This window comes from Miniopterus schreibersii, assembly GCF_964146895.1.
Source record: "Miniopterus schreibersii genome assembly, chromosome: 4".
Classification (NCBI taxonomy): Eukaryota; Metazoa; Chordata; class Mammalia; order Chiroptera; family Miniopteridae; genus Miniopterus; species Miniopterus schreibersii.
Window position 1 is genome coordinate 82226864 of NC_138105.1, and position 15783 is coordinate 82242646.

General features: G+C 46.6%; 1 protein-coding gene and 1 pseudogene across 3 annotated transcripts; one reads left to right on the top strand and one right to left on the bottom strand.

Annotated features, from left to right (window-relative positions):
• Nucleotides 1-4859: 4859 nt before the first annotated feature.
• On the bottom strand, nucleotides 4860-9668 carry RPS14 (ribosomal protein S14). 2 transcript variants are annotated; one of them, XM_081134225.1, is made up of 5 exons: nucleotides 9399-9668; nucleotides 8221-8371; nucleotides 7451-7612; nucleotides 6366-6442; nucleotides 4860-4981 (listed from the first exon to the last, which is right to left on the bottom strand). In XM_081134225.1, the coding sequence occupies exons 2-5, from the start codon at nucleotides 8367-8369 to the stop codon at nucleotides 4914-4916; spliced, it is 456 nt and encodes a 151-aa protein (XP_080990351.1). In that variant the 5' UTR covers nucleotides 8370-8371; nucleotides 9399-9668; the 3' UTR covers nucleotides 4860-4913. The 2 variants fall into 2 exon arrangements, with proteins under 2 accessions (XP_080990351.1, XP_080990352.1); XM_081134226.1 differs by having other exon boundaries at nucleotides 9194-9408.
• A 460-nt stretch (nucleotides 9669-10128) lies between these two features.
• On the top strand, nucleotides 10129-10607 carry LOC308556343 (GTP-binding nuclear protein Ran pseudogene; annotated as a pseudogene). The gene has a single exon. The product of its transcript is annotated as a GTP-binding nuclear protein Ran pseudogene (transcript).
• Nucleotides 10608-15783: the final 5176 nt, after the last annotated feature.

The window sequence follows — 15783 nt, forward strand, 5'->3', positions numbered from 1 at the left end:
CGAGCAGTGATTAAGGGCATAACCTGTGGTTACAGACAAACACAGGTGTGAATCTCAGCTCTGCCTTTTTCTCGCTATGTGTCCCTGGACAAGTCACTTCACTTCTCTGATGTTCAGTTTCCTCATATGTAAAATGTGGATAACAGTACTTACTTCAAAGCAATTAGAAGACATAATGCCTGAAATTTGAGTCAGCAAATATTTAGAGTATTATCACTTTTGCACTGTTCCCAGGGCCAAGATACAGCAGTGACCTAAACAGACAAGTCTAGTGGTTCTCAAAGTGTGGTCTCCAGACCACAGGCATCAGCACCCCCTAGGAACTTGTTAGAAAGGCAAGTCCTCAGACCTCCATGACGTATCTCCTGAGCCTGAGTCTGATGCATCCTCGTTGAGAACCACTGGGCTCAGAGACAGACAGATGTATCAGGCGGAGTAAGTGCTATGAATATCGCGGCTTAAATAGCTTGAGAATGACGGCCAGAAGTAGTGGTGGGGACACTAAGTGATGTGTGATGGTCAGGGAAGGGCTGTCTCATAAGGTGACAAGTTTCAGCAAAGACCTAAAATCATTTATTATCTAGAGGAAAGAGAAAAAGTGCATGCCTTTTCCGCTTCAAGACAATTCATGTATTTATAAGATAAATAAGTTCTGGGGATGTTATATACAGCATGGTGACTACAGTTAATTAAAAAATAATTTTTAAAAAGACATTTCCTATAAATTACATACACAACTTTTGTTTAACTCATTGGCCACAACTTGGTCCTATGGGCCACACCTAGCTGCCTGGGGAGGCTGGGAACTAGAGTTTTATTCTGATTAACCATACATACAGCTAAAAATTGAGATACCTATTTATAATAGATGAAGAAATAACATGTTGGGGAACAACTGTCTCTGCCACACTAAGAGATTCTGATGTAACTAGCCTTTGGGGGTCTGGTTGATACTTGCATGCCTCCAAAGATGGGGATATCACTATCTAATGAAGCCGTTTTATTCCCTCTTTGAGCAGCTCTCTTAGAAAACTTTTTTAAAAATTTATCTTCATTGTTGGAAGTATTATAGATGTCCCTTTTTTCCCCCCATTGACCCCCTTCTCCCCACTCCCATCCCCTCCCCAGCCGTTCCCCACACTATTGTCTGTGTCCTTGGGTCATGCATATGTGCACATGAGTTCTTTGGTTAATCTCTTCCTGCCCCCCTTCCCTCTGAGAATCATCAGTCTGTTGTATGCTTCCATCTCTCTTGATCTATTTTGTTTGCCAGTTTCTTTTGTTCGTTAGATTCCATATATAAGTGAGAAAACTTCTTTATTTGCTCAAGTCTACCTCTCTAAAACTCCTACCCACTGGGACTACTGTACCATTTAGGACTATGCACAAGACAGAACTTATACTTATTTCAAGTCCCTTATACATCTTCTTTTTGGACCACCTAAGGTTATTAATGCTCCTTGGAAGCCACACCTTGGAAAAGGTTTTCTTGATCCTGCATTAAAAGAAATTGAGAATGGCCTTGACAGGACCCTCCTGGACAACAGAAAGCCACATCACCCAGGTCAATGCAAGCGAACAAGCAGAAACAGCTGGCAAGGCCTCAGTTGTAGATGGTTTTCTCCAGAGCAGATTTGCTTGTTTCTGCCAAGAGCCCAGGGACACTCCTACCTGGGACATTAGCCCAGAAATCTGAGGATTTTGTTTACTGTGAAGGTCAAGTTCAGTTCCCTCACCTTGGGGCTGGGGACAGAGCTTACTTAAGTTTAACCTCCTGGCACTGATTCTGCCCTACTGGCTCCACCAGCTTTCTTTGCCCGCTGCCCTCTGCTCCCTAATCCATTTCATCTTGGGGTCTTTTTCCTTCTTATTTCTTTAATGCCCTTGGGGGATTTCCTTTACTTCTTTGGAGCCCAAGGACATGTCTGTTTTCACTTATCCAGGATCTAGAAAGGAACGTCAAACAATCTAGTTGAATTAACTACAGAAGATGGAAACCTATTCATCCATTTTTGCAATGATTCATCCATCAAACCCCAACTTTTGCAGAGATTAGGCTGGGTGCTGGGGTGGCAGACAATGAACAAGACATACTCCCTGTCTTCTCAGAGCTCACAGGTTGGGAACATAGGCTATAAGGATGGGGGTTGACAAGTAGTACCACGCAGGCAGTATGGATGCTGTGGGAATTCAGTGGAGAAGCACCTTCAGGGGCAGCCAGGAAGATGACTTTGAAAAGTGATGAAAAACTGATTCTAACAGATGAGCAGAAGGCAGTGAAGCCAAGTGGGGAGAGCAGATACTAAGAGCTAAGCTGGGAGAAAGAAGGCTCAGGCAAAAGGCTGAAGACATGAACTAGAAAAGTGAAAGAACTAAGTTTGGCTTGGGCAGAGTGAGAGGGTGAAGAGTAGGACAGGGCTGGATAAAACACTAGCAATTCATGCAGGAGACTGGATTCTAGACTGAAGACAATAGGGTAGGTCAGTGATAAAATAGCTGGGGAGTGATATAATCAAACTAGCTTTAGATCACCCAGCTGCAAGGTCTTCTAGGGATGGGCAGGGGCCAGGGGAGGCAGGGGGACTTGTTAGGAAAGTACTGCAGGAGCTCAGGTAAAAGAAAAGAGGCAGAAGTTGAGGCCATTGCTGGGGACCTGGTTGGGCTGAATTACAGCCAGCAGCATCAGGCTCACCCGCAAGGCTGGGCTGCCATGGTCTGCAGTCTCAGGTGGCCAACAGCTCAGTCCTGCCTTGCCTGCCTCCATGGCCAATAGGCTGCTACATTCCAACTTGAGCTGCAGAAATTAGCTGTCCTTGAAAACAAAACCCCGAAAGGAATCTGGCTGATTGCATCCCTGGTTACCAAGGAACAGCAAGCCAAGCTGCAAAGTCCCATCACAGGAAATAAAAAGAATGCTCCAGCAGCCACCAGCATTTTCCACCAGCATCCAGCCAGCTGTCATTCACGCTGCTTGGCTTAAGAACTGAGCAAGCATAAGAATAGCAGCTTCTTCAGTGCCAGGCACTGTGCTAAACACTTTAATCTTATGTAATTCCTGTGATACCCTAAGAGGCAGCCATCATCATGGGAATTTTCACAAAATGGCTGAGAGGTTAAGTAACTTGCCTCAGAGTCCAAAGCCGAGGAACTAGGATTTTCATCCAGTCACGTCTATCTCTTGAGGGTCTGTGCACCACCTCCTGCCTTAGAAACCAGGCTGATAGTAGGAAAGCACCATTTTTTTCCTAAATTTATTTTGGAATAACTTTAGATTTACCAAAACGGGAAAATTGGGTTTCTGAATACCACTCATCTAGTTTCCTCTAATGTTAACATCTCACGTTACCATGTACACTTGTCAAAACCAAGAAACTACTAACTGGACTCCATACCTTACTTATATTTTTTTTACATGAATACACTCTTTCTGGTCCAGAATCCATTTGTATTGTTAGCTCTCCGCTCCTCTGGTCTTCTCTATACTTGTTTTTCATGACTTTTGACAACTTTAGTTATTTTGTAGAATGTCCTTTAAGTGGGTTATGGGTTTTCAGAATGAATATTGCAGAGGTGAAGTGTTCTCATCTCACCAAATCGGAGTACAGGGTTATCAGCATGATTGGTCACAAACACAACCAACCATGATTAAGGTCTCTCCAGAGCAGTTGGCATTTTCCCTCTTCCCAGTTCTTTTCCTTGGAAAGGGAGTCACTAAGTGCAGCCCACACTCAGGGGAGAAAAAACTAAGTTCCATTTACTGAAAGGGGGGGGGAGTACCTGTATTATTGGAATTTTTTTAGATTCATATCATTTACTAGTATCACTTAAAACAGCATGAGTTCATTTTATACTTTGGGTAGTAATCATTTAAGATTTAGAAAATTAAAAAAGGTTGACTTGTTCAATAAAGTTTAGGAGCCATGGCTAGACCTGCGTCTCCAGGGCTCTTTCAAGCACAAGAGTCGTGAAGGGACCAGTGTCCACACAATGGAAGGGTATTCGGCAATGAGGGAACGAAGTACTGATTCCAGCTAGGTCATGAGCCTTGAAAACACGTCGCTGCCCTACCTCTTCTGACAACCCGCTGGTTTAACAATCACCATCGCAGGGCCCTATGCTAATCCCGTGCAGAACACTCAGAACCGTCTGCTGCTACCAGGCCCTTGGAGTTGGGTACAAGCTTCCGGAAAGCAAGTTTTATCTTTATCATTGCCTATGAAAATAGGGCTTGGTGTGTATTTGTGGGGTGACTGAATCTTTATGTACTGATGTAGAACAATCTCCGAGATCTGCCAAGTGAAAAAAAGCAAGATGCAATAGAGTGCGCTACCAATTTTGCACAGAAGGTGTGGGGGGCGAGTCTACACCCACGTGTGTTTATATATGGCTCAGGTCTGGAAGGCTCCTCTTCTGTTCAGGCTACACTTGGCGCAAGTTTCGTCTCTGCTCTGGCTCTTCAAGAATTGGCTCATTTTTGGAACCAAGATCTCCACCTTCAAAACAAGGCCTCAATTCGCTTTAGATGACTAAGGTAACTTAAAGCCACAAGCAGTATACAAAAGACAACTGCAGCACTGTTATCTCCTCACCTCTTCTTAGGCACCTCCTCCCAGGAAGCCAGTTTGCAGAACGCAGGCTCACCCACTGTCCCATGTCAGGGGCTGAATCAACCCCTCTTGTGTTCCTGTCTGAGAGGTTATATACATCTTCTGAAGCAATGGATCTATTTAATGCCTGCTGATTTAGCACTGCACCTGTGATCTCAAGTCAGTCCCACACCCTGGTTGAATGCAGACAGAGAAAGGAATTAACTTCCCTGAATGGTGGCCCTAACATGAAGGAGACAACTGGAATCGAAATAGCTGACACAAAGGCAATTTATTAACAGAAAACAGTAATTTGAGGAGTCCTGTTCACAGACGGCGACCACGGCGACCCCCCTTCCTGCGGGTACTGTCGGAGGGGATGGGAGTGACATCCTCTGTGGGGAGAAGAGAAAACATCATTGCCTAGGACTGGATGGGAAGAAGCCCAGCCCTCCCTGGGTCAGGAGTATAATGCATCAGCAGTGGATTGCACTGCTCCCCAAATGAGTCCTCGGTATAACAGATGAACACGGAGCTACCCCACCTGCGGCTTCCTCAAAACTTCTGAAGTGATTTGAACTCACTTTCCAGAAAGGGAAGCTGAGGCTGAGAGACAGTACACAACTTGCACAGAATGGCAGCAGCAGCAGCCAACAAATCCAGGTTCGTGACTTAGCCCAGACTCGCTAATAGAAAAACCCTCCTAAACAGTGTAACTGTAGCCCATCGCCTTGTCAAGAGGTAAAAGACTGAAAAGTATTCTGAAAGAAAATTTCAAAGAGAAGACTGGACTGAGAGATCAGTACACGTTGCCACCAAGTGCACAGAAACTAGAGAGAAGGGCTAACACCTGTGGCTACACAAATGTAGGGGACTTGCTGAGATTCCCAACCATGGAAATCACTGACCTCTGCATTCATTTCTGTCACAAGGACTGGCATGTTCTACTGACAGTTACAGGCGTACCCCGGAGATATTGGAGGTTTAGTTCCAAACCACTCCAATGAAGCAAGTCACACGAATCTTTTTGGTTTCTCAGTGCCCATATGTTTACATTATACTGTAAGTGTGCAACAGCAGTATGTCTTCAAAAAGCAATGTACAGGCCTAGCCAGTTTGGCTCAGTGGTTAGTGTGTTGGCTGTGGACTAAAGGGTCCTGGGCTCAATCCCTGGCCCTGGTCTGGGCACGTGCAGGAGGCAACCAACTGATGTCTCTCTCTCAAGTCAATGTTTCTCTCTCCCTTCTACTCTCTCTGAAAAGCAATGGAAAAAATATCCTCAGGTGAGGATTCTTTTTTTTTTTTTTTAAAAAAAAAGCAATGTACACATTTCGATTAGAAAATATATTATTGCTAAAAAATGCTAACCATTAGATAAGACTTAGAAAAATGGCGCCAACGTACTTGCTTGACACAGGGTAGCCAAAACCCTTCAATGAGTAAAAAACACATACGTGAAGTGCAATAAAACAAAGTATAACAAAAGTTTTGCCTATAATAGGCAAGGACCACACAGGAGGCAGACCACACAAAATGCCAGTAGTAACCCCCTTGAGAACACTGAGAAGACAAGGACAACTCATGTCCTCTTAGTTTCACCAGCCACTGTCAGGCAGAGGTTGAGAGATAGGTCACGTGGTACCCTCTCGAGGTCTGCATCAACAAACCTAACTGCCAACAGCCATGCGACCAAGCCCTATATCCACTGAGCATACCGCACGCTTTCTGGGGTCAACGCTTCAAAGCAAATCCCAGCATTAGCTACAAGGAGACACTTACCAATCCGTCCGATCTTCATTCCCGAGCGGGCAAGGGCTCTGAGAGCTGACTGGGCTCCTGGTCCAGGGGTCTTAGTCCTAGAAAATGAAGGTCTAGTCATTCTGAGTTCTAAGATCTCACAACCCTCTAGGTCGGGGATCTGCAAACTTTCCTTAAAGGGCAGGACAATAAATATTTTAGGCTTAGTGGGCCACTTACAGTTCTGTGACATACTTTTTAAAAAAAGTGTTCTCAGTCCACAGACTATACAAAAACAAGTGGCAGGCCAGATTTGGCCCCTGGGTCAGTTTGCACCTCTTTACCTGTAGTCTGTTTAAGGCACTGCCCCTTCCAGCCACATGCTCTAAGTCTGTCGTCTTTGGTGATCTGTCCATTTCCTCCTACTCCACCAACCCAAGACCAAGGCATTACCATCTCTCCACTGGACCAGTTTTCCTATCTGGTCTGTTCCCACAGAAGTCATCTTTAAAAAATCCTAATCCTATTGGTCATTACTATTAAAAATATTCACACACACCCGGCCCCCCCCTCCAGTCTATAAATCCTTACCAGGTCCTTTAGGATCCAGCAGGACCTCTCTGATCACACCTCTTGACACTCTTTCCCTCAAATGTGCCAAGTTCATTCCTACCTCAGGACCTTTCTCTAGCAGCTGGAATACTCTCCCATCCTTCCTTCACTGGACTCCTGGCACATTTAGATCTTAAATTATACTTTATCATTAGTCCATCCCCGACACCTTATTTTTGCTTCCCAGCACTTGCCGCAAACAGAAAACATGCACTCCCCTGCTCTATGTTGTTTAAAATCTGACAACAGCCTACGTGCCACACAGGAGGGTAGATACTATCTTTACTTTTTCCAATCACCCTCTTCTAGTAGATAAAACACAAAACCTGGTATGCAGTGAGGGCTTAACACACTAAGTTGCTGGGGGGAGGGGCTGCACAGCATGCAGGAACTGATTATTAATTACATACATACATAAGATGTCTTGTGCAAAGCCACAAAACAAAAACCAAGCCTAAAATCCAGGTGTTCTGGCACCCAAGCCTAGTGACCTTACCACTCAGCCTCAGCCTTACCTATTCCCTCCTGTAGCCCGGAGTTTGATGTGCAGAGCAGTGATGCCCAGCTCCTTGCACCTCTGGGCCACATCCTGGGCAGCCAACATGGCAGCATATGGAGAGGACTCATCTCGGTCAGCCTTTACCTTCATCCCACCAGTCACACGACAGATGGTTTCCCTGGGGACAAAAAAGCAGTTCCTCATCCAACAAAGACTGAGAGAGTGCATTATGTCCTAATGAGTGAAGGGCGCCAAGCTGGGATATGGCAGAGAATGAAGGTCATCTGGAACATGTACCCCGGCATTCAGGAAAACTGCCACGGGCTCTTTCATGGGAAGCTTAGTGGGGTTCAAAGACCCACAATAGCTAAACTCTGTATTAACACTACATTTACTTACTTTTGCATTTCATTCTCCCAATTACTCTAGGCGATAGGCACTTTTAACCTTGTTTTACATACACAGAAACCAAACTTAGAATTTGAATGACTTCACACAAATCACAAAAACTTGCTAATGGCAGCCAAAACCTGTACCCAGGGCTACCCTTCAGTCCACTGTCTCTACAGAGTACCAAGAAATTGAGGATTCCATGATCATCACACTGTAAGGCCATGAACAAAACGTCTCCTCCTCTCTTGTAACTCCAGTGCCTGGGAAATTACTAAGCAACCAAGCCCCTTATTATCTGAAGGTTCCTTTTAATCCCTTCAAGAAAACCCCTTAAACTGCCACCCAGTTCCAGGGTCATGTCCTCCCCCATCCCCACTCCACCCAGATACTCACTTGCCAGAAAGATCAGTGACATGGACAAAAGTGTCATTGAAGGATGCAAAGATGTGGCAGACACCAAATACATTTTCTCCTTCAGCCACCTGAGGCCCGAGGCTGATGACCTGTTCTTCCTTCTTTTCCTTCCCCTTGCGAGGTGCCATTTCTGAAAGACAAATCAAAGAACCCCAAGGTTAACAGAACCCCCTTTTCCCTGGCTATTAAAAGAAAACCCCAAGTTTCGCTCCTCTGGGAGCACTAGCTCCCGAGGATTAGCTAGCAAACATTTGGACCCGTCAAAAAAAAAAAAATTAAAAATCCATGTTTAGAAAACGTCCCTGGGTTCAAAGAGCTCCTAAGGTTTATTTATACTTTTGGTTTACAAGATTAATATATTGAAAAAGTACTATCGTGTTCTATTGGTCCAATAACTGCGTTGTGGATGTGGCCGCCTTACCGGGGTGGGCTAGGCGGTCACGAATGGAACATGATCAATCACCTTTTGGTGCGACCCAGTGGAACACACCCACTGCAGCCCCTCCCCACTGGGCCCGACAAAACTTTCGAGTCCCACCCTCACCTCTGCTTTCAGGGGTAACAGGCGCGTGGCAGATGCTCAGCGAACACTGACGTGCAGTCCCTAACCCCAGTTTCTGGACACCCAGAACTTGCAACGTGCCCAACTTAGCCATCACCCAGCCTTAAGAAACACCCAACACGAGGCCGTTTCTCCTGCATTCCCTCCCTGAATCCTCACCACAGCCCCGTGGGATCGGCGCGACAGTTTCTCCTACTTTCCAGACGAGGAAACCAACTTAGGGATTAGGCGCCTAGCCTGCTACCGCCCAGGAAGAAGCTGGCGGAGTGGAGGCGGGAGCCCACATCGGACTAGGATCCCCGCTCCTTCCCAACCACGCGGCGCGGCCGCTTAAACGTAGCAGGGGTCGAAATGCGGGGGCGAGGCCTTCAAGGCTAGACCCACGCTCACCCCCACTTCACAGGCTCCTCTCTGAAGCAAGACTGCCGCCTCCGGAGGCGAGGCGAGAACCTGCGTCTGGGGTCGGCCTGCCGCGCTCTTCGCGCCCGGAACCTGGTCCGGCTTCCGTGGAACGACCCCCAGCCCCGCGCCCCCGACCCCGCTGGACCCCCTGGCCACAGGATGCCACCGGATTGTTCTCGCCAAGGTCCCCTACCTGCGCGCCTAGTCCAGATTCCACCACCGGAAAGAGAGAGTAGGAGGGGGCGGGGCGATAGGTCACATGGGTGTCCCCGGAAGTATATGTCTGAGGTCAAGGGGCGAAGCCTCCCGGAAGACAGTGCCTTTAGCGTTCCCAAGGAGGTTAAGACTCTCGCCCCCGAAAAGACGGCTTACTTAAGGGAGTGCCGAAGGTGGCAAGGGACTGGGTGTAGCCGGCAGCGGGTCGGCCTCTTAGACTGCACCGTGCAGCCACATCTGCTGTGTTTTAAGATGGCGGCCGCGGCAGCTAGAAGACTTCCGGCGTCCTGCCCCCGGGCCTGGTCAGCCTGGAGGCGGCAGCGCCCCTCGTGGCGCGGAGGGGAACAACAAAAACAAAACGGGCAATGAAGAGATTAAGCAAAAAACAGAAAAATTCACAAAGAACCCTCCTAGACGGACAAAAGTATGGTGATTGCCAGAGGGAAAGGGGTGGGCGGAGGTGGAAGCGGGCCAAGAGGGAATAAATGGTGGCGGAGAGAGACCTGACTTTGGGTGCTGAGTGCAGGATGCAGGACGCAATGTTGAGCTGCAGAGTTGTACACTCGAAGCCTGTATGCTTTTATTAACCAATGTCACCCCAATAAGTTCAATCAAAAATGAAAAACAGACAATCAGAGTTTGGCCTTCTATGTCCTGGGCAAAACAAGAATAAATTATGCAGAGTCGGAGGGCCCAGAGGACGTCAGATGGCTGCCCAGGGAGAACCTCACGTTCAGTTCAAACTTGTGTTGGCTGAGGGCGAGGGCACTGGAAAAACTACATTCGGGAAACCTCATCTGACTGGTGAATTTGAGAAATGGCTGTTATGTACGTCCCAGCCCACGGTGCCATTAAAACGTTTAATGTAAGTTGGAGAGTTACTTATAAAAATGTGCCTAACTGGCACGGAGATCCGGTAGGAATGTGTGAAAACGCCCCCATCGTGTCCTATAATGAGGATATCAAGGATAGGAAAGTTAAGGCAAAATCAACTGTCATCCAAAAGCAGCATCTTCAGTACTATGACATTTCTTCCCACAGCTACAACTTTGAAAAGCCCTCCCTCTGGCTTGCTAGAAAAGTAACTGGAGACCCTAACTTGGGGTTTGTCGCCGTGCCTGCTCCTTCCCCACCAGAGGTTGCCGTGGACCCGGCTTTAGTAGCACAATATGAGCAAGACCCATAGGTGACCCAGTGCACCCCTCTGCCAGATGAGGAGGATGACTTGAGCGAAAGTGAAGCTGGGGCCCGGCATCAGAAATCTAGTTTTATGGGCAACTGTCCTGTGATGTCAGTGGTGCAGCGTGTTTGCCACTTTACTATAGCTGAGCAGAACATGGGCTGGATCTTTAGGATGCTGAATGGGCTTCCAGAGTGAATGTGGCAGTTAAAAAAATAAAATCATTGTTTGGAACTGCATATTTAGCTGTTTTGGAACATAATTGTTTCCCTGTTGAGTTTCTTTTTATTTTTAAATTGATTTTAGAGAGAAAGAGGAAGAGAGAGAGAGAGAAACGCTGATTTGTTATTCCACTTATTTATGCATTCATTGGTTTATTCTTGTCTGTGCCCTGACCGGGGATCGAACCCTCAACCTTGGATCGAACCCTCAACCTTGGCCTATTGGGAGGACATTCTAACCAACTGAGCTACCCAGACAGGGCTTCCTTATTGAGTTTCAAATATAAGACTAATACAGTCGGATCACAATATTCAGTGGTAAAACCTTGTTTGTTACTGTCATTCCCATGCTTTTTTGTTTAGAATCAGAATAAAGCTGTATTTCAAATATCTGAAAGAAAAAATAAATTATTCAGTGCTTGTTGTTATATACCAACCTGGGATAAGTGATTTATACGCATTGCTTCATTTAATCCCCACAGCATTTATAGATAAGGAATTTTAACTGAGATTACACATTTGTGAGCAATTTGGAATTCTGATTTCAAAGCCTATATGTTTAATAGCTTCTTCCATATATCCCTCTAATGACTACATTGAAGGATCTTAAAAGATTGGAAAAATGTATAGATGGAGATATGGGGAAGGGCCAAGAAGTAGGTTATATATATTTGTATGTGCACGTATGTGTGTATGTACGTATATATGTATAGGATATACACCTCAATTTAAGGAAGAACTTTTTTTTTTAATGTATTGTCCCCTTTCCCATTTACAAAAGTAATTAATTACAGAAAACCCATAAAATACGAACATGCAGACTGGAGAACAAAAGAAAACAAAGAAATGCCAGTCCTGCCCACCATATGCACACCTTGGTGTATGTCCTTTCCAAACATCATCTCCCACACACATACAGAAGAGGCACTTCCTTTTTTAAGAAAAGAAAATAATCTGAACAATATTTTTCCTTGATGGTTTAAAAAAATCCATGCTCATTATAAACAATCCATGCAATACAGAGAAGTATGTAAAAAAAATAAAAATCACCTCTCAATCTTTTCTTCTAGGGATATCACCATTACCAAATTGGAACATCATTCCAGAAATAATTATACTTATATCTATACTTACACCTTAGTAAATATACAATCTTACATAAAGAAATTATATTCTATATACCAGTTGGTAGCTTTTTATTTTCTCACTCAGAAGATGTTATGGACATCTTCCCATAATAACTAGTAGAGATCTGCAACATTTTTTACAAATATTTTAAATTTTATGTATTAGTTTCAATATTAAATGCATTCACAAAAATAAAAAATTGCAAAGTTACCAAAAAGTATGCAAACAAAAACCCTCCTCCTCTCACCCCTGTCCCCAGCAGCCCAATCCTCCTTCCAGCAACCAGAACACCTGTACTGCATGATACTGGAATACTCCTGCATGATACACAGCCCTTGTATAGCTGTACCACTAATTTTTTTAAAACAGTTCTCTATTGTTGAACATTTTTATTTCCAGAATTTGCAAATATGAACAAAACTGCCAACACACCTGTGCTATTTTTTCTCCAGGGTAAATTGCCCGAAGTCAAAAGAAATAGTTATTTTACACATTGATATATGTTGCTAAACTGCCTTCCAGAAAGTTCAGATCAATTTTTATTTCTGCTAAACTGAGAAACTAAGTATGTCTCCTTGTATTTCTTCCATGATTAGTAAGCTCAGACGTCTCTTTATGGATTATTTTGAGCATTTGCATCTCTTCTGTGAATTGTCTGTTTGTATTCTTTGAAAAAGAAAGCTTTTTGTGCTCAAGTAGTGAGTTCCCCAATAGAGGAGGTATGTTAGCAGAGACTGGAGTCTTGTGGGGTGGCTTCCAGACCTCTAAACCTCAGCAAGGGAAGGCTTGGTGAAATGAGCACTGTTTGATCTTATGGCTGAAGGCAATCTGCACAACCACCTCAGGACAAATGACAAATTTCTCCACAGGAAAGCCTTATCTTCATCCCAGAGACCATCAAAAAATCCCCTTTGATTATTTAATCAACGTGCTTATTATTTCTACAAATAGTTATTAGTTGTGGGTCCTTAGGGGGAAAAAATTGTCACCTCTCTGGACCTTAGTTTTCTCATTTGTAAAATGGGTTAATACAGTATTTTTTTAAATGTATATTGAAACATATATCTTTATTGGGCACTTTCTCAGTGTTAAGCTCTGAGGTACAATAAGAATAGCATTGAAACTAAGGCTTGAAAATAGAACAGGAATTAGCTAAAGGAAGGGGGAAGGATGGCCAAGGCCAGAAGAATAGTATATGCAAAGGTCCTGAGGTGGGAAGGCACTTGGAGAGTTCCAGGAATTCAAAACATGACCAGTACAGCGTGGGCACTGTGTGCGAGGGGAGAGGGTTGGGAGGTCAGGCTGGAGGAGTGGCAGGAGCCACCTTCTGAAGGGTCTCACTTCCCCGGAGCCTTGCCTGTTTTCCCCATTCCACCCCATCCCACGCACCAGCAACACTGTGAGTAGACAGGATGTGTTTACCGTCACCCCTCATAGTCTGTTCATTCATTCTGTACATTCTTATTGACATAGGAGTGACTGGCTGAGATGGGCTTGGGGACAAGGTCATGACAGAAGAGCAAGTCAAGTGACCAGAGGCCAGGTGACGTCAGCAGCAGCATCTATATGAATACTGAAGTGACCAAGAACTAAAACAGGGACAAACTGATTGAGAGTGACTTTGAGTCCAGGGTAAAGCCCTCAGGGATGGGAGGGTGTGACCCAGGGATTGGTAGATGTCCGCCCCGAGGTGGAGTGATGGGTGCTATGGTATAGCAACAGGATTCAAAGCTAGTGTCCTTTAGGGAAGAGGGAGGGAGCATGGCCTGAAAGTGACAATGACAAGTAGAGAGGACAATGTACTCACAACCTGTGACTTCTCCCTCCCCTCACCTCCACAGGCTGTGGAAGGAAAAGGAGAAGCCACTGGAAGGCCTGAGGGAGAATGTAGCGTCCTCAGGGGACAGCCAGGTTTCCTAGGACAGAACAGAAATACTCAGAGAAAACGCTGGGATGGAGGAGATTCCACTCCAGATGCTCTGGAATTCCTGAGGGTGGCACAAGACTTTGAGGCCTTGCGGAGGGATCAGAGGGGGGACTGGGGAGGAAAAGTCCCTGGGCCCATAGGAACCAGAGTGCCGGAGACAAGGGAGGCCTGGGTGCCGGGAGGCAGATGACGGCAGCAGGAGATGAGTGCCGGACACTGTAGCTTCTCGATGAATAATAGTTGCAAGGATAGTCCTCACGTTAATCGAGCATTTACAACGTGCCAGGCCCTGTACTGAGTCGCACGCACCATTCATTGGATGCCCTCACTGACCCTACGAGAAAATGTTTACTGCCCTCATTTTATAACTGAGGAAACAAATTAGCAGTCAGTGGCCACGAGTGACAATGCTGGGACCCGAGCCCAGGCAATCTGACTCCAGAGCCCCAGTATGTTTCATCTCGGGTCCAGGGATCCCTCAAATATCTGTTGAGTGCCTGAATGAAGAGAAGGGCATTGGCCTTGGGCAAGCCAAACCCTAGCCCTTTCCTGGACCCTCAAGCCCAGGAAGGCCCCTTACTTCCCATTCTTAGCAACAGTTTGTAGTTTAATTTACACGTGGGATGCATCCTCTCCTCCCTTTGGAGGGAAGTTTTGCAAAAGGGAGCAAGGAGAGGGTGAGGAGAAGCTATGGTCCAGAGAGGGCGAGTCAGTTCACCCCAGACTCACAGCCAGGAAGCGGGGACCAGTTGCAGCACAGGAGGCCCTGGGGCTGGGAGGTGGGGCCAAACGTAGGGCCACCGGGTGTCCTCTGCAGTGACCCGCCCGCAGTCTGAGTGCACGGGCCCAGACTCTCTCCGCACTTAGCATGTGGAGGGGAGAATTCCAGGGCCTCTGCCAGGGTCTTTGTCTAACAGGATAAGTGCAAGAAACATGGAGCTTGTGGCGCAGGCTTAGCACTGGGGGACTGTGGAGCAACAGAGGGCAGCTCTAGCCTGGGGAGGGGCCTCTGGGCAGGGGTCATATAAGTAGAGGCCCACTGAGGGAGTAGGGGTTAGCCAGGACAGGGAGAAGAGGGTCGGGGAGAATTCTCAGGCTGAGAAAGCTGCCTGCGGGAAGGTCTTGAGTCAAAGGAAAACTTGGATCACTCAGAATCATTCGTGGAGAAGTTCTGTGTGGCTGAGGGGAGGGGATGGTGGGAGGTGAGCTCAAAGATTGGGGGATGGGCCCACTGGGATTCAGGGTCAAGATTTTATGCTGGTGGGCAAGAGGCTAAACACACCCCAAAGGGCAGCCCCTCCGTCTGCTCCTGCGCCCAGCTGTGCCCTTTGAGAACCTGCAGGGCGGGTCCCACCCTACGGGGACCAAGCGACAGAGAGTGCCTGCTCTCCCCTGTGTGTCCACTAGATGGCGCCTGACCCCCACACTGCTGGGGAAGGAAGGGGACTGGCCTTGGCTGGGTGGGTGGGTGTGGGGGGGGTGTGCGTGTGCGTGTGCGTGTGTGTGTGTGTGTGTGTGTGTGTGTGTGGTGCAGGGGTGTTAGGAAGGGCCTTGGGTTTGGTAATGAGAGTGTGTAAATCTGCACTTCAGTCAGGACATCCACTTGGGACATGGTTGTGCGGTGGCCTTGGTATAGGAACTCCTTTGTGCCTCATTACACCCCCAGGAGCTCAGATTTTTATTCACATTTTCCAGAGTAGAAAGCTGAGGCAGGAGAAGGTCAGGAACGTGCCTAAGGTCACTTGGCTGGTTCACAGCAGAGTAAAGAGACGCAGATTGCTACCAGACCTCCTAGACCCTGATACAGGCCCCTATGTACTTTGCCACACCACAGGACCGGGTTGTGAATGACCTGTTTGGGGGGTCACCCCAGAGAAAACAACAGGACCCAACAGGTTGCTGGCAC

Bases quoted from the DNA above. Each gene is read 5' to 3' on its own strand.
- RPS14 (XM_081134225.1), bottom strand. From the start codon at position 8,369: ATGGCACCTCGCAAGGGGAAGGAAAAGAAGGAAGAACAGGTCATCAGC. The intron at 7,613-8,220 runs GTGAGTATCTGG...TTTTGTCCCCAG, and splicing joins GTCACTGATCTTTCTGGCAA to GGAAACCATCTGTCGTGTGA. The intron at 4,982-6,365 runs GTAAGTGTCTCC...TTCTCCCCACAG, and splicing joins AATGAAGATCGGACGGATTG to AGGATGTCACTCCCATCCCC.